This window comes from Antechinus flavipes, chromosome 3, assembly GCF_016432865.1.
Source record: "Antechinus flavipes isolate AdamAnt ecotype Samford, QLD, Australia chromosome 3, AdamAnt_v2, whole genome shotgun sequence".
In the NCBI taxonomy this organism is placed as follows: domain Eukaryota; kingdom Metazoa; phylum Chordata; class Mammalia; order Dasyuromorphia; family Dasyuridae; genus Antechinus; species Antechinus flavipes.
In genome coordinates, this window is record NC_067400.1 from 604,446,115 (window position 1) to 604,461,585 (window position 15,471).

Sequence of the window (15,471 nt, forward strand, 5' to 3'; positions counted from 1 at the left end):
GTAATAAGGGGAAATCTCATATCTCTAGAGGCCTATTTGTATAAAATAGAGAAAGAGAAGGTCAATGAACTGGGCTTGCAACTAAAAATGCTAGAAAAGGAACAAATTAAAAACCCCCAATCAAACACTAAACTTGAAATTCAAAAAATAAAAGGAGAGATCAATAAAATTGAAAGTAAAAAAACTATTGAATTGATTAATAAAACTAAGAGTTGGTTCTATGAAAAAACCAACAAAATAGACAAACCCTTAGTAAATCTGATTAAAAAAAGGAAAGAGGAAAATCAAATTGTTAGTCTTAAAAATGAAAAGGGAGAACTCACCACTAACGAAGAGGAAATTAGAGCAATAATTAGGAGTTACTTTGCCCAACTTTACGCCAATAAATTCGACAACTTAAATGAAATAGAAGAATACCTCCAAAAATATAGCTTACCTAAACTAACAGAGGAAGAAGTAAATATCCTAAACACTCCTATCTCAGAAAAAGAAATAGAACAAACTATCAATCAACTCCCTAAGAAAAAAACACCAGGACCAGATGGATTTACATCTGAATTCTATCAAACATTTAAAGATCAATTAACTCCAATGCTAAATAAACTATTTGAAGAAGTAGGGATTGAAGGAGTCCTACCAAACTCCTTTTATGACACAGATATGGTACTGATACCTAAACCAGGTAGGCTGAAAACAGAGAAAGAAAATTATAGACCAATCTCCCTAATGAATATTGATGCTAAAATCTTAAATAAAATATTAGCAAAAAGATTACAGAAAATCATCCCCAGGATAATACACTATGACCAAGTAGGATTTATACCAGGAATGCAGGGCTGGTTCAATATTAGGAAAACTATTAACATAATTGACTATATCAACAACCAACCAAACAAAAACCATATGATCATTTCAATAGATGCAGAAAAAGCATTTGATAAAATCCAACAGCCATTCCTAATAAAAACACTTGAGAGCATAGGAATAAAAGGACTTTTCCTTAAAATAGTTAGGAGCATATATTTTAAACCTTCAGTAAGCATCATATGCAATGGGGAAAAACTGGAACCTTTCCCGGTAAGATCTGGAGTGAAGCAAGGTTGCCCACTATCACCATTATTATTCAATATTGTATTAGAAACACTGGCCTCTGCAATAAGAGTCGAGAAAGAGATTAAAGGAATTAGAGTAGGCAATGAGGAAACCAAACTATCACTCTTTGCAGATGATATGATGGTATACCTAGAAAACCCCAGAGATTCTACTAAAAAGCTATTAGAAATAATTCATAATTTTAGCAAAGTAGCAGGATACAAAATAAATCCCCATAAATCCTCAGCATTCTTATACACCACCAACAAAATCCAAGAGCAAGAGATACAAAGAGAAATTCCATTCAAAATAACTGTTGATAGCATAAAATATTTGGGAATCTACCTACCAAAGGAAAGTCAGGAATTATATGAGCAAAATTACAAAAAAGTTTTCACACAAATAAAGTCAGACTTAAATAATTGGAAAAATATTAAGTGCTCTTGGATAGGCCGAGCAAATATAATAAAGATGACAATACTCCCTAAACTAATCTATTTATTTAGTGCTATACCAATCAGACTTCCAAGAAAATATTTTAATGATTTAGAAAAAATAACAACAAAATTCATATGGAACAATAAAAAGTCGAGAATCTCAAGGGAATTAATGAAAAAAAAATCAAATGAAGGTGGTCTAGCTGTACCTGATCTAAAATTATATTATAAAGCAGCAGTCACCAAAACCATCTGGTATTGGCTTAGAAATAGATTAGTTGATCAGTGGAAAAGGTTAGGTTCACAAGACAGAATAGTCAACTATAGCAATCTAGTGTTTGACAAACCCAAAGATTCTAAATTTTGGGATAAGATTTCATTATTTGATAAAAACTGCTGGGATAACTGGAAATTAGTATGGCAGAAATTAGGCAAGGACCCACACTTAACACCACATACCAAGATAAGATCAAAATGGGTCCATGACCTAGGCATAAAGAACGAGATTATAAATAAATTAGAAGAACATAGGATAGTTTATCTCTCAGACTTGTGGAGGAGAAAGAAATTTGTGACCAAAGATGAACTAGAGACCATTACCAATCACAAAATAGAAAATTTTGATTATATCAAATTAAAAAGCCTTTGTACAAACAGAACGAATGCAAACAAGATTAGTAGGGAAGTAACTAACTGGGAAAACATCTTTACAATTAAAGGTTCTGATAAAGGCCTCATTTCCAAAATATATAGAGAACTGACTCAAATTTATAAAAAATCAAGCCATTCTCCAATTGATAAATGGTCAAAGGATATGAACAGACAATTTTCAGATGAAGAAATTGAAACTATTACCACTCACATGAAAGAGTGTTCCAAATCACTATTGATCAGAGAAATGCAAATTAAGACAACTCTGAGATATCACTACACTCCTGTCAGATTGGCTAAGATGACAGGAAAAAACAATGATGAATGTTGGAGGGGATGCGGGAAAACGGGGACATTGATGCATTGTTGGTGGAGTTGTGAACGAATCCAGCCATTCTGGAGAGCGATCTGGAATTATGCCCAAAAAGTTATCAAACTGTGCATACCCTTTGATCCAACAGTGTTTCTATTGGGCTTATACCCCAAAGAGATACTAAAAAAGGGAAGGGGACCTGTATGTGCCAAAATGTTTGTAGCAGCCCTGTTTGTAGTGGCTAGAAACTGGAAAATGAATGGATGCCCATCAATTGGAGAATGGCTGGGTAAATTGTGGTATATGAACGTTATGGAATATTATTGCTCTGTAAGGAATGACCAGCAGGATGAATACAGAGAGGCTTGGAGAGACCTACATGGACTGATGCTAAGTGAGATGAGCAGAACCAGGAGATCATTATACACTTCGACAACGATATTGTATGAGGATGTATTCTGATGGAAGTGGATTTCTCTGACAAAGAGACTTAACTGAGTTTCATTGGAGAAATGATGGACAGAAACAGCTACACCCAAAGAAGGAATACTGGGAAATGAATGTGAACTATTTGCAATTTTGATTTTCTTCCCGAGTTATTTTTACCTTCTGAATCCAATTCTCCCTGTGCAACAAGAGAACTGTTTGGTTCTGCAAATATGTATTGTATCTAGGATATACTGCAACATGTTTAGCATATATAGGACTGCTTGCCATCCTGGGGGGGGGGGGAGGAGGGAGGGAGGGGAAAAAACGAGACATAGGTGATTGCAAGGGATAAAGTCGTGTAGAAATTATCCTGGCATGGATTCTGTCAATGCGAAGTTATTATTAAATAAAATAAAATTTATTATAAAAAAAAAAAAAAAAAAAAAAAAAAAAAAAAAAAAAAAAGATCTCTTTGGGATATAAGCCCAGTAGAAACACTGCTGGGTCAAAGGCTATGCACAGTTTGACAGCTTTTTTTTTTTCTTTTTTTTTCTTTTTTTTATTATAGCTTTTTATTTACAAGATATATGCATGGGTAATTTTTCAGCATTGACAATTGCAAAACCTTTTGTTCCAGTTTTTCCCCTCCTTCCTCCCAACTCCTTCCCCCAATAGCAGGTAGTCCAATACATGTTAAACATGTTAAATACAATATATGTATACATGTCCTTACAGTTATTTTATTGTACAAGGAGAATCAGACTTTAAAATAATGTACAATTAACCTGTGAAGAAAATCAAAAACACAAATGGACAAAAACAGAGAGATTGGAAATACTATGTAGTGGTTCACACTCATTTCACAGAGTTCTTTCGCTGGGTAGTTTGATAGTTTTTTAAGCATAGTTCCAGATTGCTCTCCAGAATGGTTGGATCCGTTCACAGTTCCACCAACATATGTATCAGTGTTCCAGCTTTCCCACATACCCTCCAACATTCATCATTATCTTTTCCTATCATCTTAACTAATCTGAGAGGTGTGTAGTGGTGTCTCAGAGTTGTCTTAATTTGCAGTTCTCTGATCAATAGTGATTTGGAGCACCTTTTCATTGAAACTAGAAATAGTTTCAATTCTTCATCTGAAAACTGTCTGTTCATATCCTTTGACCATTTACCAATTGGAGAATGGCTTGAATTCTTATAAAGTTGTGTCAGTTCTACATATAATTTAGAAATGAGGCTTTTATCAGAACTTTTGAATGTCAAAATGTTTTCCCAGTTTATTGCTTCCCTTCTAATCTTGTCTGCATTAGTTTTGTTTGTACAAAAACTTTTTAACTTAATATAATCAAAATTACTATTTTGTGATCAATAATGATCTCTAGTTCTTCTTTGGTCATAAATTCCTTCCTTCTCCCATAGATCTGAGAGATAAACTATTCTATGTTATTCTAATTTGCATATAATATCATTCTTTACGTCTAGATATATACCTTTTCTTGGTATATGATGTTAGGTGTGGGTCAGTGCCTAGTTTCTGTCATACTAGTTTCCAATTTTCCCAGCAGTTTTTGTCAAATAGTAAATTCTTATCCCAAAAGCTGGGATCTTTGGGATAGCAAACACTAGATTGCTATAGTCATTAACTATTTTGTTCTGTGAACCTAACCTATTCCACTGTTCAACTGCTCTATTTCTTAGTTAGTACCAAGTGGTTTTGATGACTGCTGCTTTATAATATAGTTTTAGATCTGCTACAGTTAGGCCACTTTCATTTGCTTTTTTTTTTTCCATTAATTCCCTTGAAATTCTTGATCTCAACAAACATTTTAACAACAAATATTTAGCAAAACAGGCATTTGTTTGGTTGACATGCATTTTGTTTTTAAATCCCTGTTATGCTTAATGCTCACAGATATAGTGATGCACAAGACAGTCCCTGCATTGTGTAATGGAGGAGAATTAGACAGGTACACAGATAACTGAGCTAGAAAATAGAAGGTTCAGTGAAATAACCTCCATTCTGTGTTTATAAAAGGCTTTGTGATTTAATCAAATTAAGCACTTTATATTCTATCTATTTATTTATATTCTGTATTCTCTATGCCATATGTATAGCCAGGACAATGAGGAAACAACTGGACTGGCATACGATATACCCACCTACACCATCCTTAGGCAGAAATACTGACTCGACACGTGGCATGCGCTTGAGAGTTTGAGAGTTTTGTCTCAGCTACTAAGGATATGGTTTTGAAGTGAAGAAAGAAAAACCATTTTAAACATAATGTGTTCCTATTTCTTTCTAGATTCGAAAGCCTTTTGATTTTCCCCTCGCGCCTCTAGTCTGTTCTGGCAGCCCCTGCCTGCAGAAATCTATACAGTCACCTCTGCGTCAAGAGGAACGAACAGGAGAAAAACCCTACGTGGAACCGTTCCCCTCAGCCAAGCCTCAGCTTCATAGTTCTCTGAATGTTCCCCCTAAGCAGCAAGCCATTGTGGGCCAGCTATCAGCCTCAAATTCTCTTTCAAAGATCAATGTAAGTAGCTCAAAGCCAGGATTTCCTTAGAGACAAAGGAGATATCAACACAAATTTAATTGACTTCAGTACCAGTACCACAGAGATCTTCTTTCATGCCTCACCAGCCCCCAGCTTTCAGGTGCATCTCGTTTAATTCAAGTAATGTGTGCATCAGTCAGTAAGCGTTACTAAGCACCTACTATGTGCCAGGCCCTGGACTAGCATGCTCCTTAGCAGAAGCTTTTCTCCTGGTCATGTCCAAAATAAGTATTATCTTTTATGTCCCTCTCTTTGGATTTCATTGTGGACTTCCCTATAGTTTTTAATACTGCTCTGTATCTTTTATGTAGGAAAAGGAACTCTAGCCTATAGGGCCTGCACTCAAATCCTAGCTCTGCTACTGAATGCCTGGGGGTCTGGGCAAGTCACTTTTTTGAGGGGATATAATAGCTTTTTATTTTTCAAAATACGTGCAAAAATAGTTTTTAAACATTCACCTTTGCAAAACCTTGTGTTCCATATTTTTCTCCCTCTCCACCTCCCCGTTCCCCTAGAAAACAAATAATCCAATATAGGTAAATTCTTCTATACATATTTCCACATTTATCATTTTGCTTAAGAAAAATAATATCAAAAGGGAAAAATAAGAAAGAAAAAAATAAGCAAGCAAAGAGCAACATCAACAAAGATGAAAATGCTATGTTGTGATCCCCATAGTTCTCTCTCTAGATATAGGTGGCTCTCCCCATCAAAAGTCTATTAGAATTGGCTTGAATCATCTAATTGTTGAAAAGAGCCAAGTCCATCAAAGTTGATCATCACATAATTTTGTTGCCCCATACAACATTCTTTTGATTCTACTCGCTTCACTCAGAATCAGTTCATGTAAGTCCCTGCAAGCCTTTCTGAAATCATCCTGCTGATCGTTTGTTATAGAACAATAACATCCCATAATGTTCATATTCTGTAACTTATTCAGCCATTCTCCAACTAACAGACATCCATTCAGTTTCCAGTTTCGTGCCACTATCAAAAGGGTTGCCACAAATGTTTTTGCACGTGTGGGTCCCTTTCCCTCTTTTTAAAATTTCTTTAAGATATAGACCCAGTAGAAACACTGCTGGGTCAAAAGTTTGATAGCTTTTTGAGCTTAATTTCAAATTGCTCTCCAGAATGGTTGGATCCATTCACATTTCCACCAACAATGTATCAGTGTCCCAGTTTTCCCACATCCCCTCCAACAATTTATCATTACCTTTTCGTGTCATCTTAGCCAATCTGAGAGGACACTTCATTTCTTTAGGCCTCCATTTCTTCATCTGTAAAATGAAGTGCTTGGACCATCTGACTTTGAGAAATACAGTCACGCTTAATTTGTGATCCTATCATTGGTCTTCTTTAAATGCATATGATGCAATCAAATGTCTGATTTATAAATAGGAATGAACTAGCTACTTATGCCTGTATTAAATCATTGGAATATGAAAAGGCATGACATGACCAAAACTATGGATAGTAGAATCTTAATTATTTACTAAAATTGAAATCTATCTCTCTAGAATCTGGTTTCCTTTAAGGTGGATACTATAGACCAAAAACTTCTTAAATTGTGGCTCAAGACCCTTTATAGTGTTGCATAACTGAATGTGAACATCATGAAAAATTTGGCAACAGTAAAAGATATCAAATATACCAAGATTTAATTCTTTATGTAAAAATAAACATATCCATCTCACTAGTATGCAAATTTGCGTTTGTCTTTAATAAACGGTAAAATTATATGTGTACCAAAAATTGTTTTAAAATAAATTTTTTATGGTTTATCATCAGTAAATGTTTAATTTGTTTACCTATTTTATATATTTATATAATAAATTTATAATATAAAATTAGTATATAAAATTTAATTTGTTTACCTAATTATATATAAATACTAATATACCTGAGGTCATGTAAAAATTTCTCTAGTTAAAAGGGATCATTAGTAGGAAAAAGTTTAAGAAGTCTTTCTTTAGACCAAGTGAATGAATGAATATGCTTTAGCTCATAATTATCATTTATCCTCAAGTATATAGGCACTAGGTGATGTAGTAGATAGAGCAATGAGCTTGGAATGAGGAAAATTCATCTTTCTGATTTCAAATCTAGCCTGAGACACCTGATTAGCTTGTGTGACCTTGCACAAGTCACTTCACCCTTTTTGTCTCAGTTTCCTCATCTGTAAAATGAACTAGAGAATGAAATGGCAAAACACTCCAGTATCTTTACCAAGAAAATCCCAAATGGAGTCAGTCAGAGATAACTGAGTAATCACTAGACAGCAATAGCAATCCAAGAATAGACTTGACTTGACATTAAAAGAAAATAATGGAGATCTTGTCAATAACAACCTTTTTTTTTTTACTTTGACACTGCTTTAAAAATAATTTAATCTTTTGTCAAACATACTTTTAATGGCAAATAAATTATAATTCAGGAAGAATTTATTTCATTTTTGTTACATGTAGAAAGTACATAGAAGTAACAAGAAGTTACATCTAAGTAAGAATCATATATGTAATGGATTGTTTTAATAAAGTAATATTTCTAAATCCTAGATCAGATATGGTTTAAACTGATATCTTTCAGATATGATCTTTATTTAGAGAGCATTGAAACTTAGGGTGAGGGAATAGAGAGAAACTACAGAGCAGAAGATGGAGATGTCCAAAATAATTTTCATTCACTTTCAGGTTGATTTATTGCCTTATGATGAAAGACCTCTTCCAGCTGTTCTTAAGCAACAAGGAGAAACGTATGTAGAACCAGAGAAGGCTGAAGAAGACGTCAGTATAATTCCAAAAGGCACCATTGCAGGAGAGCCAGAGCCCTTGACCGAGAAAGCAATGAGAGAAGCCAGTTCTACCATTGAAGTGCTGGGAGAAACTCTGGTAAAAAAAAAATGAATAAATAAATGATGCTCATAACTCTTGCTATTAGTCATCTGAATGTTGATTTAACTTATAAAATCTTTTAATGAATGGAAATGTTTTAATTATAAAGTACATGAAGTTATGAGCTGCTAAAACAAAAATTAAAGGTGATGTCATAGTGCATAGAGCACTGGGCCTGGAATCAGGAAAACTTATCTTCCTGAGTTCAAATTTGGCCTCAGGAACTTACTAACTTTGTGACCCTGGGCAAATAACTGATCCCTGTTTGCCTTAGTTTCCTCATCTGTGTAAAATGACCTGAAGTAGGAAATGGCAAACTGCTCCAATATCTTTGTCAAGAAAAGCCCAAATGAGTCAGACATGACTAAAAAGCAATTGAACTGAGTTCTGTTCAAAGTGAATGCCAATTTGTTTTTACTTATCAGTAGAGCTAGTAAGAAAAATATGCTAACTGTAGTCATATTACCCAGATTTTAAAAAAAAAAAAAAAAAAAAAAAAAAAAAGGCTTTCTCTCTTTAGAAAGGGTCATCTTAAAGTTTTGGAGGTAGTCTTCTAAATGACTTCTCTTGATAGTTTTTACTGTCCACTATGTATCACAGGCTAAAGTTGTTTTTTTTTTTTTTACTAGCAAAGTTTTTTGTTCATTTATTTTTCTTCTGTTTCACCTTACTTTTCCCCAATATCTATACTTATCATTTATCTTACAGCAATTTTATGATTGATATCCTGAGGCTTTAAGTGCTTCATTCAGTCATTTATTTTAAAACCTCCTACTCAAAATATTTTTTAATAGGAACAAAAAGAAATCTCAAATAGTGTCACGCTATAGATATAACCAACAATTCTGATATCTCATTTTATGTAAAAAATGAGAATTTTTCCTTGCATTAGGTTGCCGGAGCTTATTCTAAGACCTGGTCATACCGAGAAGATGCATTGCTCTCATTATATAATAAACTAATGACAATGCCTATTGGGACGCCAAAGGAAGACCTGAAGAACCTTCTCAGAGCCTCCATCTTTCTGATAAGAAGAGCCATCAAGGATCTTGTGCCTTCAGTGAGTAACTGTGCTTTCCAGGGCATTCGAGATTTTCCCTATCCCAGACTGCTTTCTTCCCATCATCTACTGTGGCACTTATCCAGAGATATCAGTTTAAACCATATTTGATCTAGGATTTAGAAATGGGGATTGTCCATTGTGAGCCTGCCAGCATGATGATTGACTTGTATTTTTATTTTCATGAAACCTGAATAATATGAAAGATGAGTTTGATCTTTTGAGTCAGTGCTAAAACTCTTCTAAGTCCAGATGGACTTGATTAGTGGCCCTCTCCCTGCTACAAGGGCTTGCTTTCCCTAATGAAGTATCACTTAAGCGTAAAAGGAATGTTCTCATATCTGAGCAAGAAAAAAGGTAGAGATAATTAAGAAGAATAAAGATGGTTTGAGTCCCTTAGTGTCTTCTTCAGCCCTCCCGACATTCTGTAGCTTTTACTGATATAATCCATAGGTGCCAAATCCCACATTCCATTTCCCATCTCCATGCTTTTTGTACAAGCTACCATTTATCAGGAATGTGCTTCTTACTACACAGATCCCTTCTTAGAGCTCAAGGCCCTACCTCAGCACCACCGCCTCCCTGAAGGCCCTTCTGGTTCCCTCCTTTCCTTGCCTCCTATTATCTGATATTTGTCTTGTAAATATCAATGTTGATTTTGTTGTGGATCTGTTTTCCCAATTTTTCTCAATGGACAAAAGCTCCTGGAGAGCTGAGGCCATTTCATTTTGGTCCCTTCATCCCTGGTGCCTAGAACCATGCTTAATGCCCACCCATTTGTTGGATGGATGCAGACAGGTGGATGATCGGCTGCAGAGCTTCATATTGCAAGAGTTTATGTTCATTTCTTTGGTTGTTATTGTTGTTTTACAAAGGTCTTTCAAGCATCACTGAAATTACTAAAAATGATCATCACACAATACATTCCTAAGCATAAGCTTGGTAAGCCAGAAACCACCCTCTCTGTGGAGAAGACTCTTCCCAATCTGCTGTCTAGAACTGGGGACTCTTCTGCTCGCCTCCGCATCATAGCATCGAACTTTATTCAGGTAAAAGCCTCTTCTGTGAATCAGAGCAGGTAGCCCTCAAAGCCACCTCAGTGTTTGCCTCTGAGGGTTTCTCCCGTGAGCAGCTATATTTGGTAACCCAGAAGAACCAAGCTGTGCTCATTTTTACATGATCTGTGAATGGGGTATGTGGCTCTGACGGGGACTGTCCATTGTGAGCCCTATGAATGGGGTATGTAGCTCTGATGGGGACTGTCCATTGTGAGCCTCTGGGATACTGAGTGAGGAATTGGAAAAATGGAGATGATAACATAAACCCAAAGGTTTGTGCATTCTACTTTTAGCAGCAAGAAAATTATCTTCATTTTTTTTAAGTTATCCATTTTGTCTAGTCCTATTAGTAGGACTCCCAGCAAGCTTCAAGGAAGGTATGATCAATCAGACAGTTCATCCAGTCAGACAGTACTTTGCTTGTTTCTCTACTGGCTGAGAGTGATTTCTACCCCAATACTGGAAGATTACAGACTTGTTTTTTCCAAAGGATGTGAGGAAATGGAGCAGCCGTTCTTGGATGCACAAGGCACATTCCCAAGAGGGCATCACTTGAGTCACTGACTTTTGATTCTTTACCGTGGCACTTATCCAGAGTTTGGGCAAAGGGAAAAAATATTTTTACTCTAGATTTTTTTACTTAAAAGTTAAGAAAGCTTTGGAAGCTTGTTAGTTTTGTAGAAGTACCCATTATTTTAGGGCATTCTTTACCACTTAGAGAATTAAGTTTTATGTTTGAAGAGGAAAGAGAAAATAAATATGGCTGTTACTTTAAAATTTGGACATGTAACATTCACTTTAAAAGAAAAAATAACTCATATTTTGATGTAGCCAAAACATAAAAAAGGACAAAAAGTTCAGCCTCAATTTTTTTTGTAGCTAGTCACTTTTTAACACTCCACTAAAGGCAGCCTGGTGTAATCCCAAGGTATCATTTATAAAATTTGCCTCTCTGCCTCAATTCTCTGTTTCTGGTAGCACATGATTCTTTCACTTATCTAGGCTCAAACCTCACTTATCTTTGATTCTTTCTCTACTTCATCACCATATCCAATTATTTATCAAGTTATGCTGCTTCTACTTCCATAATATCTCACTAGTCCATCCCTGCCTTTCCACTCTCACAGCCATTACCCTAATTCAGTATCTCCTTACCTCTTATAATAGCTTCCTCCCCAACCTCCTTACCCTCAGTTTCTCCTATCTCCATCCATAGTCCCTCCATAATTCTACTTCCAGTTCTGACACACCACTCTAGCCATGGCATGCCCCTGCTCAAAGACCTTCACTGGTTTCCAACTAAATAAAGTATCTATTCTTTAGCTTAGTACTCGAGGTTTTCCCTAGCTTAGGCTGCTTTGCTTCCCATCATGCTCTTTGACACCTACCAGTATTGCAGACATATTGAATTCCACTGGCTATTTATCATCTGATCTTTCCCTCTCTTCAGTGACTGCTTAGTCTAGCACTTGCTTTTCTGGGAACACATCATCCCTTCATCTCTGCCTATTGAAGTTCTTTTCCTCCATGGTTCAAATTATAATTGTTTAATTATGCATCAACTCATAAGTCCCATGATGCCAGGACCAGTTTTATTTTCATCTTTGTAATCCCAGTGCCTAAGAAAATACTTATAGTGGGCCTATAATAATTGTCTATTGAAATGAATTTTCTTTGTTTATAAAATAAGATTGATACAAACATAAATGTGAGTAGTCCACATGTTTATACTTAAATTTTTGTCCATTTTTATACATGACTAATACTTTTAATTTTACTCATCCTATTAGTAATCAATCATACTAAGCTGAGTACAAATAGCCATATCACTCCCACCCCTCAATAGGCATTTAATGCTTTAATGATAAGACTACTAGCAGCCAAGCTGGTGTAGCTTGAATTTATTAGCATTTATTAAATTGATTTTATGAGAACATTCAATGATAAGAACAAAAAAATTTTCAATTTTCCATTAAATATTCGTATTTTGCCATATCCTGAATAATAAAATAAATCCTCAAATGATCAAGCTTTTAGTTACTACACTTAGGATTTGGACTTTTTAATTGGATTATAATAATAAGCTTCTGGACCTTATTCATCTAATTTTCTCACAAACTATTTAACTTTCTATTTCTGTGATTTTGGGGGAGGATGGTATTATTTCATAAAAGTTCTTCTAAATCAATGGTAAATCACAGCTTAGGATTTCCTAATGTAGTTAACAAATTATGCTCTTCTTTTTTAGGAACTGGCTCTGTGTAAGGAAATTAAGCCCCTCCAAATTATTCCAATTTATTTAGTTCAGCCACTAAAACAGAATTCTTCAACTCATCTGGCAATGAGTCAAACGGACTTATTAGCACGTTTGTTAAAAGACTTGGGAACTGAAAACTCTGGATTTACTGTTGACAACGTTATGCGGGTAAGAGTCCTCTTCAGCACCACTGCTGTTTTTTACTGGGTTGTTGAATGCAAGGAGACCTCAAAGGGCAGCTCATCCATTTCTTATCCAAAGCAGGAGTCCCTCAAAACAGTTATTGCTATTTTATATAAAGATGAAGAACTGAACAAAGTAGTTTATGCCAGCTCAGTCCTAACTGCTCAGAAAGTGCCAGAGGAAGTTAAAGAGGAATAATTATTGTAGGCTGGGATCAGTGGGAAGAGGGGGAAGAGGAGGAAAGCCTCAAATTGGAAATAGCCATTGAATCCTGCAGGGGTCTTGATTAGCAGGTAGGATTTAGATAACTCCAAAAAAAAAAAAAGAGAGAGAGAGAGAGATACAAGAAGAGAGAATGGTATGGCAGTGGCAGAGGTGTGGGAGTGTACATGATATCTTTAGGGAATAATGAATTTGCCTCCGTTTGATTGAAGCAAAGATCTCATATAAAGCAGGAGTCAGAAATCCTGGTGGAGGCACCAGCAAACTGGAGTCACAATGTGAAGCCTCCTGAATACCAGGCTAAAGAGGATGGACTCATACCATGTGGTCTGTGAGGGAGCCCCCCAAGGGGTTTGAACCAGAGAGCTGATGTGCAGAGCCGGGTTTTACTAGTGAGTCCCGCAGGTAGATCGGAAGAGGCTGAGACAAAATCTGAAATGTCCCTCTGTTGCAAACCTTTCTCTGTTTTTAGTTTTCAGTGAGTGCACTGGAGCACAGAATCTATGAAATACGAGAAATTGCTATTAAAATTATTTTGGACATGTATAAGACACATCGGACCCTAATTCTCGAATACCTGCCCATGGATGATGGCAACACTCGCAAGAACATTCTCTATAAGACGATTTTTGAGGGATTTGCAAAAATAGATGGCAAAGCAACAACAGCAGATGTCAGGGTCAGTTTTGAAGATTATCATCTAGTCTTCCAATTAAGAAAAACAACATGAGGAATATGAATACAGCTGGGGAAAATGTAGGAGTTGGACCAAAGGCCACATGCGGGACATGGGTCATTCTGTGTACTTTGAAATGTTTTCTTTTTCAAGTTAAATTTCAGAATTTACTTTTCACTCTGAAAGCATCATTAATCTAAGTGAATATTGTAAAAAAAGTAAAAAGGCATGTCTATATAGCAGTCGCATCCTGTTTTCTGAGACAACACTAAAAAAACACTTATGGGATTTTTAACAGGCTCAAAAAAAAGCAGCAACAGAAGAAGCAGAAAAACAAAAGAAAGAAGAAATAAAAGTTCTGCAGGTCCAGCTGGCAGCACTGAGAGAGATTCAGGCAGAAACTCTAATCGAAAAGGTCAGTACATCTTTGATAACTTAGAATGCTCAATGGGCTGTTCAGCTACACTTCATACATACCTGCCTGTCTTTCACATTGCTATGCAGGTCAGGTGGTGGGCTTTAATTCTCTTGAGTCTGATTTTTTTTTTTTGAGATGTATTAAAATGAACATTTCTCATTGGATAATAAAAATGATTTGTGAGATAATCTAGTTTTCCATCTTAGAAATTAGAGTCTGAGTTGTCATAAGCTTTCAGAGAGAAAGCCACTGGGAGTTTTATGTTTGAGATGAGAGAAGCTAACTTATTCCCATAGGATCAGTGATGGCTGAAGATTTTTCTCTTTGCCATAATTCAAAGGAAACTTTTTCTTTTGCAGAGATGTCAAAAATCAGTTAGAATACTAAGATTTTATTTAAGCTCCTATTGGAAAGAAAGTTCAGAGTAAGCTTTTTAATTGAGCCAGATAACTGAAATTATACCTGAGAGAGCCAGCAGCATGGATGTAATATATGGGATCGCATGCTTTTACAAACCTTCAGTCCAGACTCCTTGGCTTCTATAGTTTAAACCAATGTCATAACACTGTCATGTGTCAGTAATTAAATTCCTTGAGAGAGTTTCTTGAAAAAAAAAAGAAAAGAAAAGAAAAAGCATGATTCTTAGTATATGCAGAGTCACAATGGTCAGCACCATCTTTAGTCCAGGTGCCATGGCAGAGGGAAATGACCATGGCCACCACTGGCAAGCCCAAGTACAGACAAAAATTTTAAGGAAGTTTTATAAATATCATCTCAATATGATGAATACTGTTACAATACCTAATTCTGTATAACAAAACAGATTCCACATTTCAGGAAAGAAACCATTAAATACCTTACTTTTAAGTTAACAACAGATTCTCTTAAATACAGAATTTTATGAGCTAAATTCATCAGCTGATGCTGATACAGCAATCAGTAGTAGTACCAACTGATCTTTATAACTAAGGTATTACATGGTTAATAGGGAAATTAGTTTTTCATGAATTCAAATATGTTGGGAGAGGGGGGTTAACTTAATACTTAAACTTAAATACAAAATGAGAAAAAAAAAAAAAAACATTACCATGTAAAGAGCAGACCATAAGAAAGGATTCAGTAGAAAAGAATTAAATATTTGTTTCGAGAAATCCTATAGAATAAATACTACACATTGTTTTCAAAGTTGCCCAGGTTTCCTTTGCTTCCTTGTTGGTTTT

The 15,471-nt window shown here is 35.5% G+C and overlaps 1 protein-coding gene across 1 annotated transcript in view; it reads left to right on the plus strand.

Moving 5' to 3' along the window:
- The window catches only part of CEP104 (centrosomal protein 104), a 52,417-nt gene that overhangs the window by 30,271 nt on the left and 6,675 nt on the right, over positions 1-15,471 (plus strand). Inside the window, exons 9-15 of the mRNA XM_051990851.1 lie at positions 5,232-5,462; positions 8,177-8,374; positions 9,270-9,437; positions 10,313-10,486; positions 12,744-12,920; positions 13,630-13,836; positions 14,132-14,269. Coding sequence (XP_051846811.1) covers positions 5,232-5,462; positions 8,177-8,374; positions 9,270-9,437; positions 10,313-10,486; positions 12,744-12,920; positions 13,630-13,836; positions 14,132-14,269 — 1,293 coding nt within the window. The remainder of the gene's footprint in view (positions 1-5,231; positions 5,463-8,176; positions 8,375-9,269; positions 9,438-10,312; positions 10,487-12,743; positions 12,921-13,629; positions 13,837-14,131; positions 14,270-15,471) is intronic.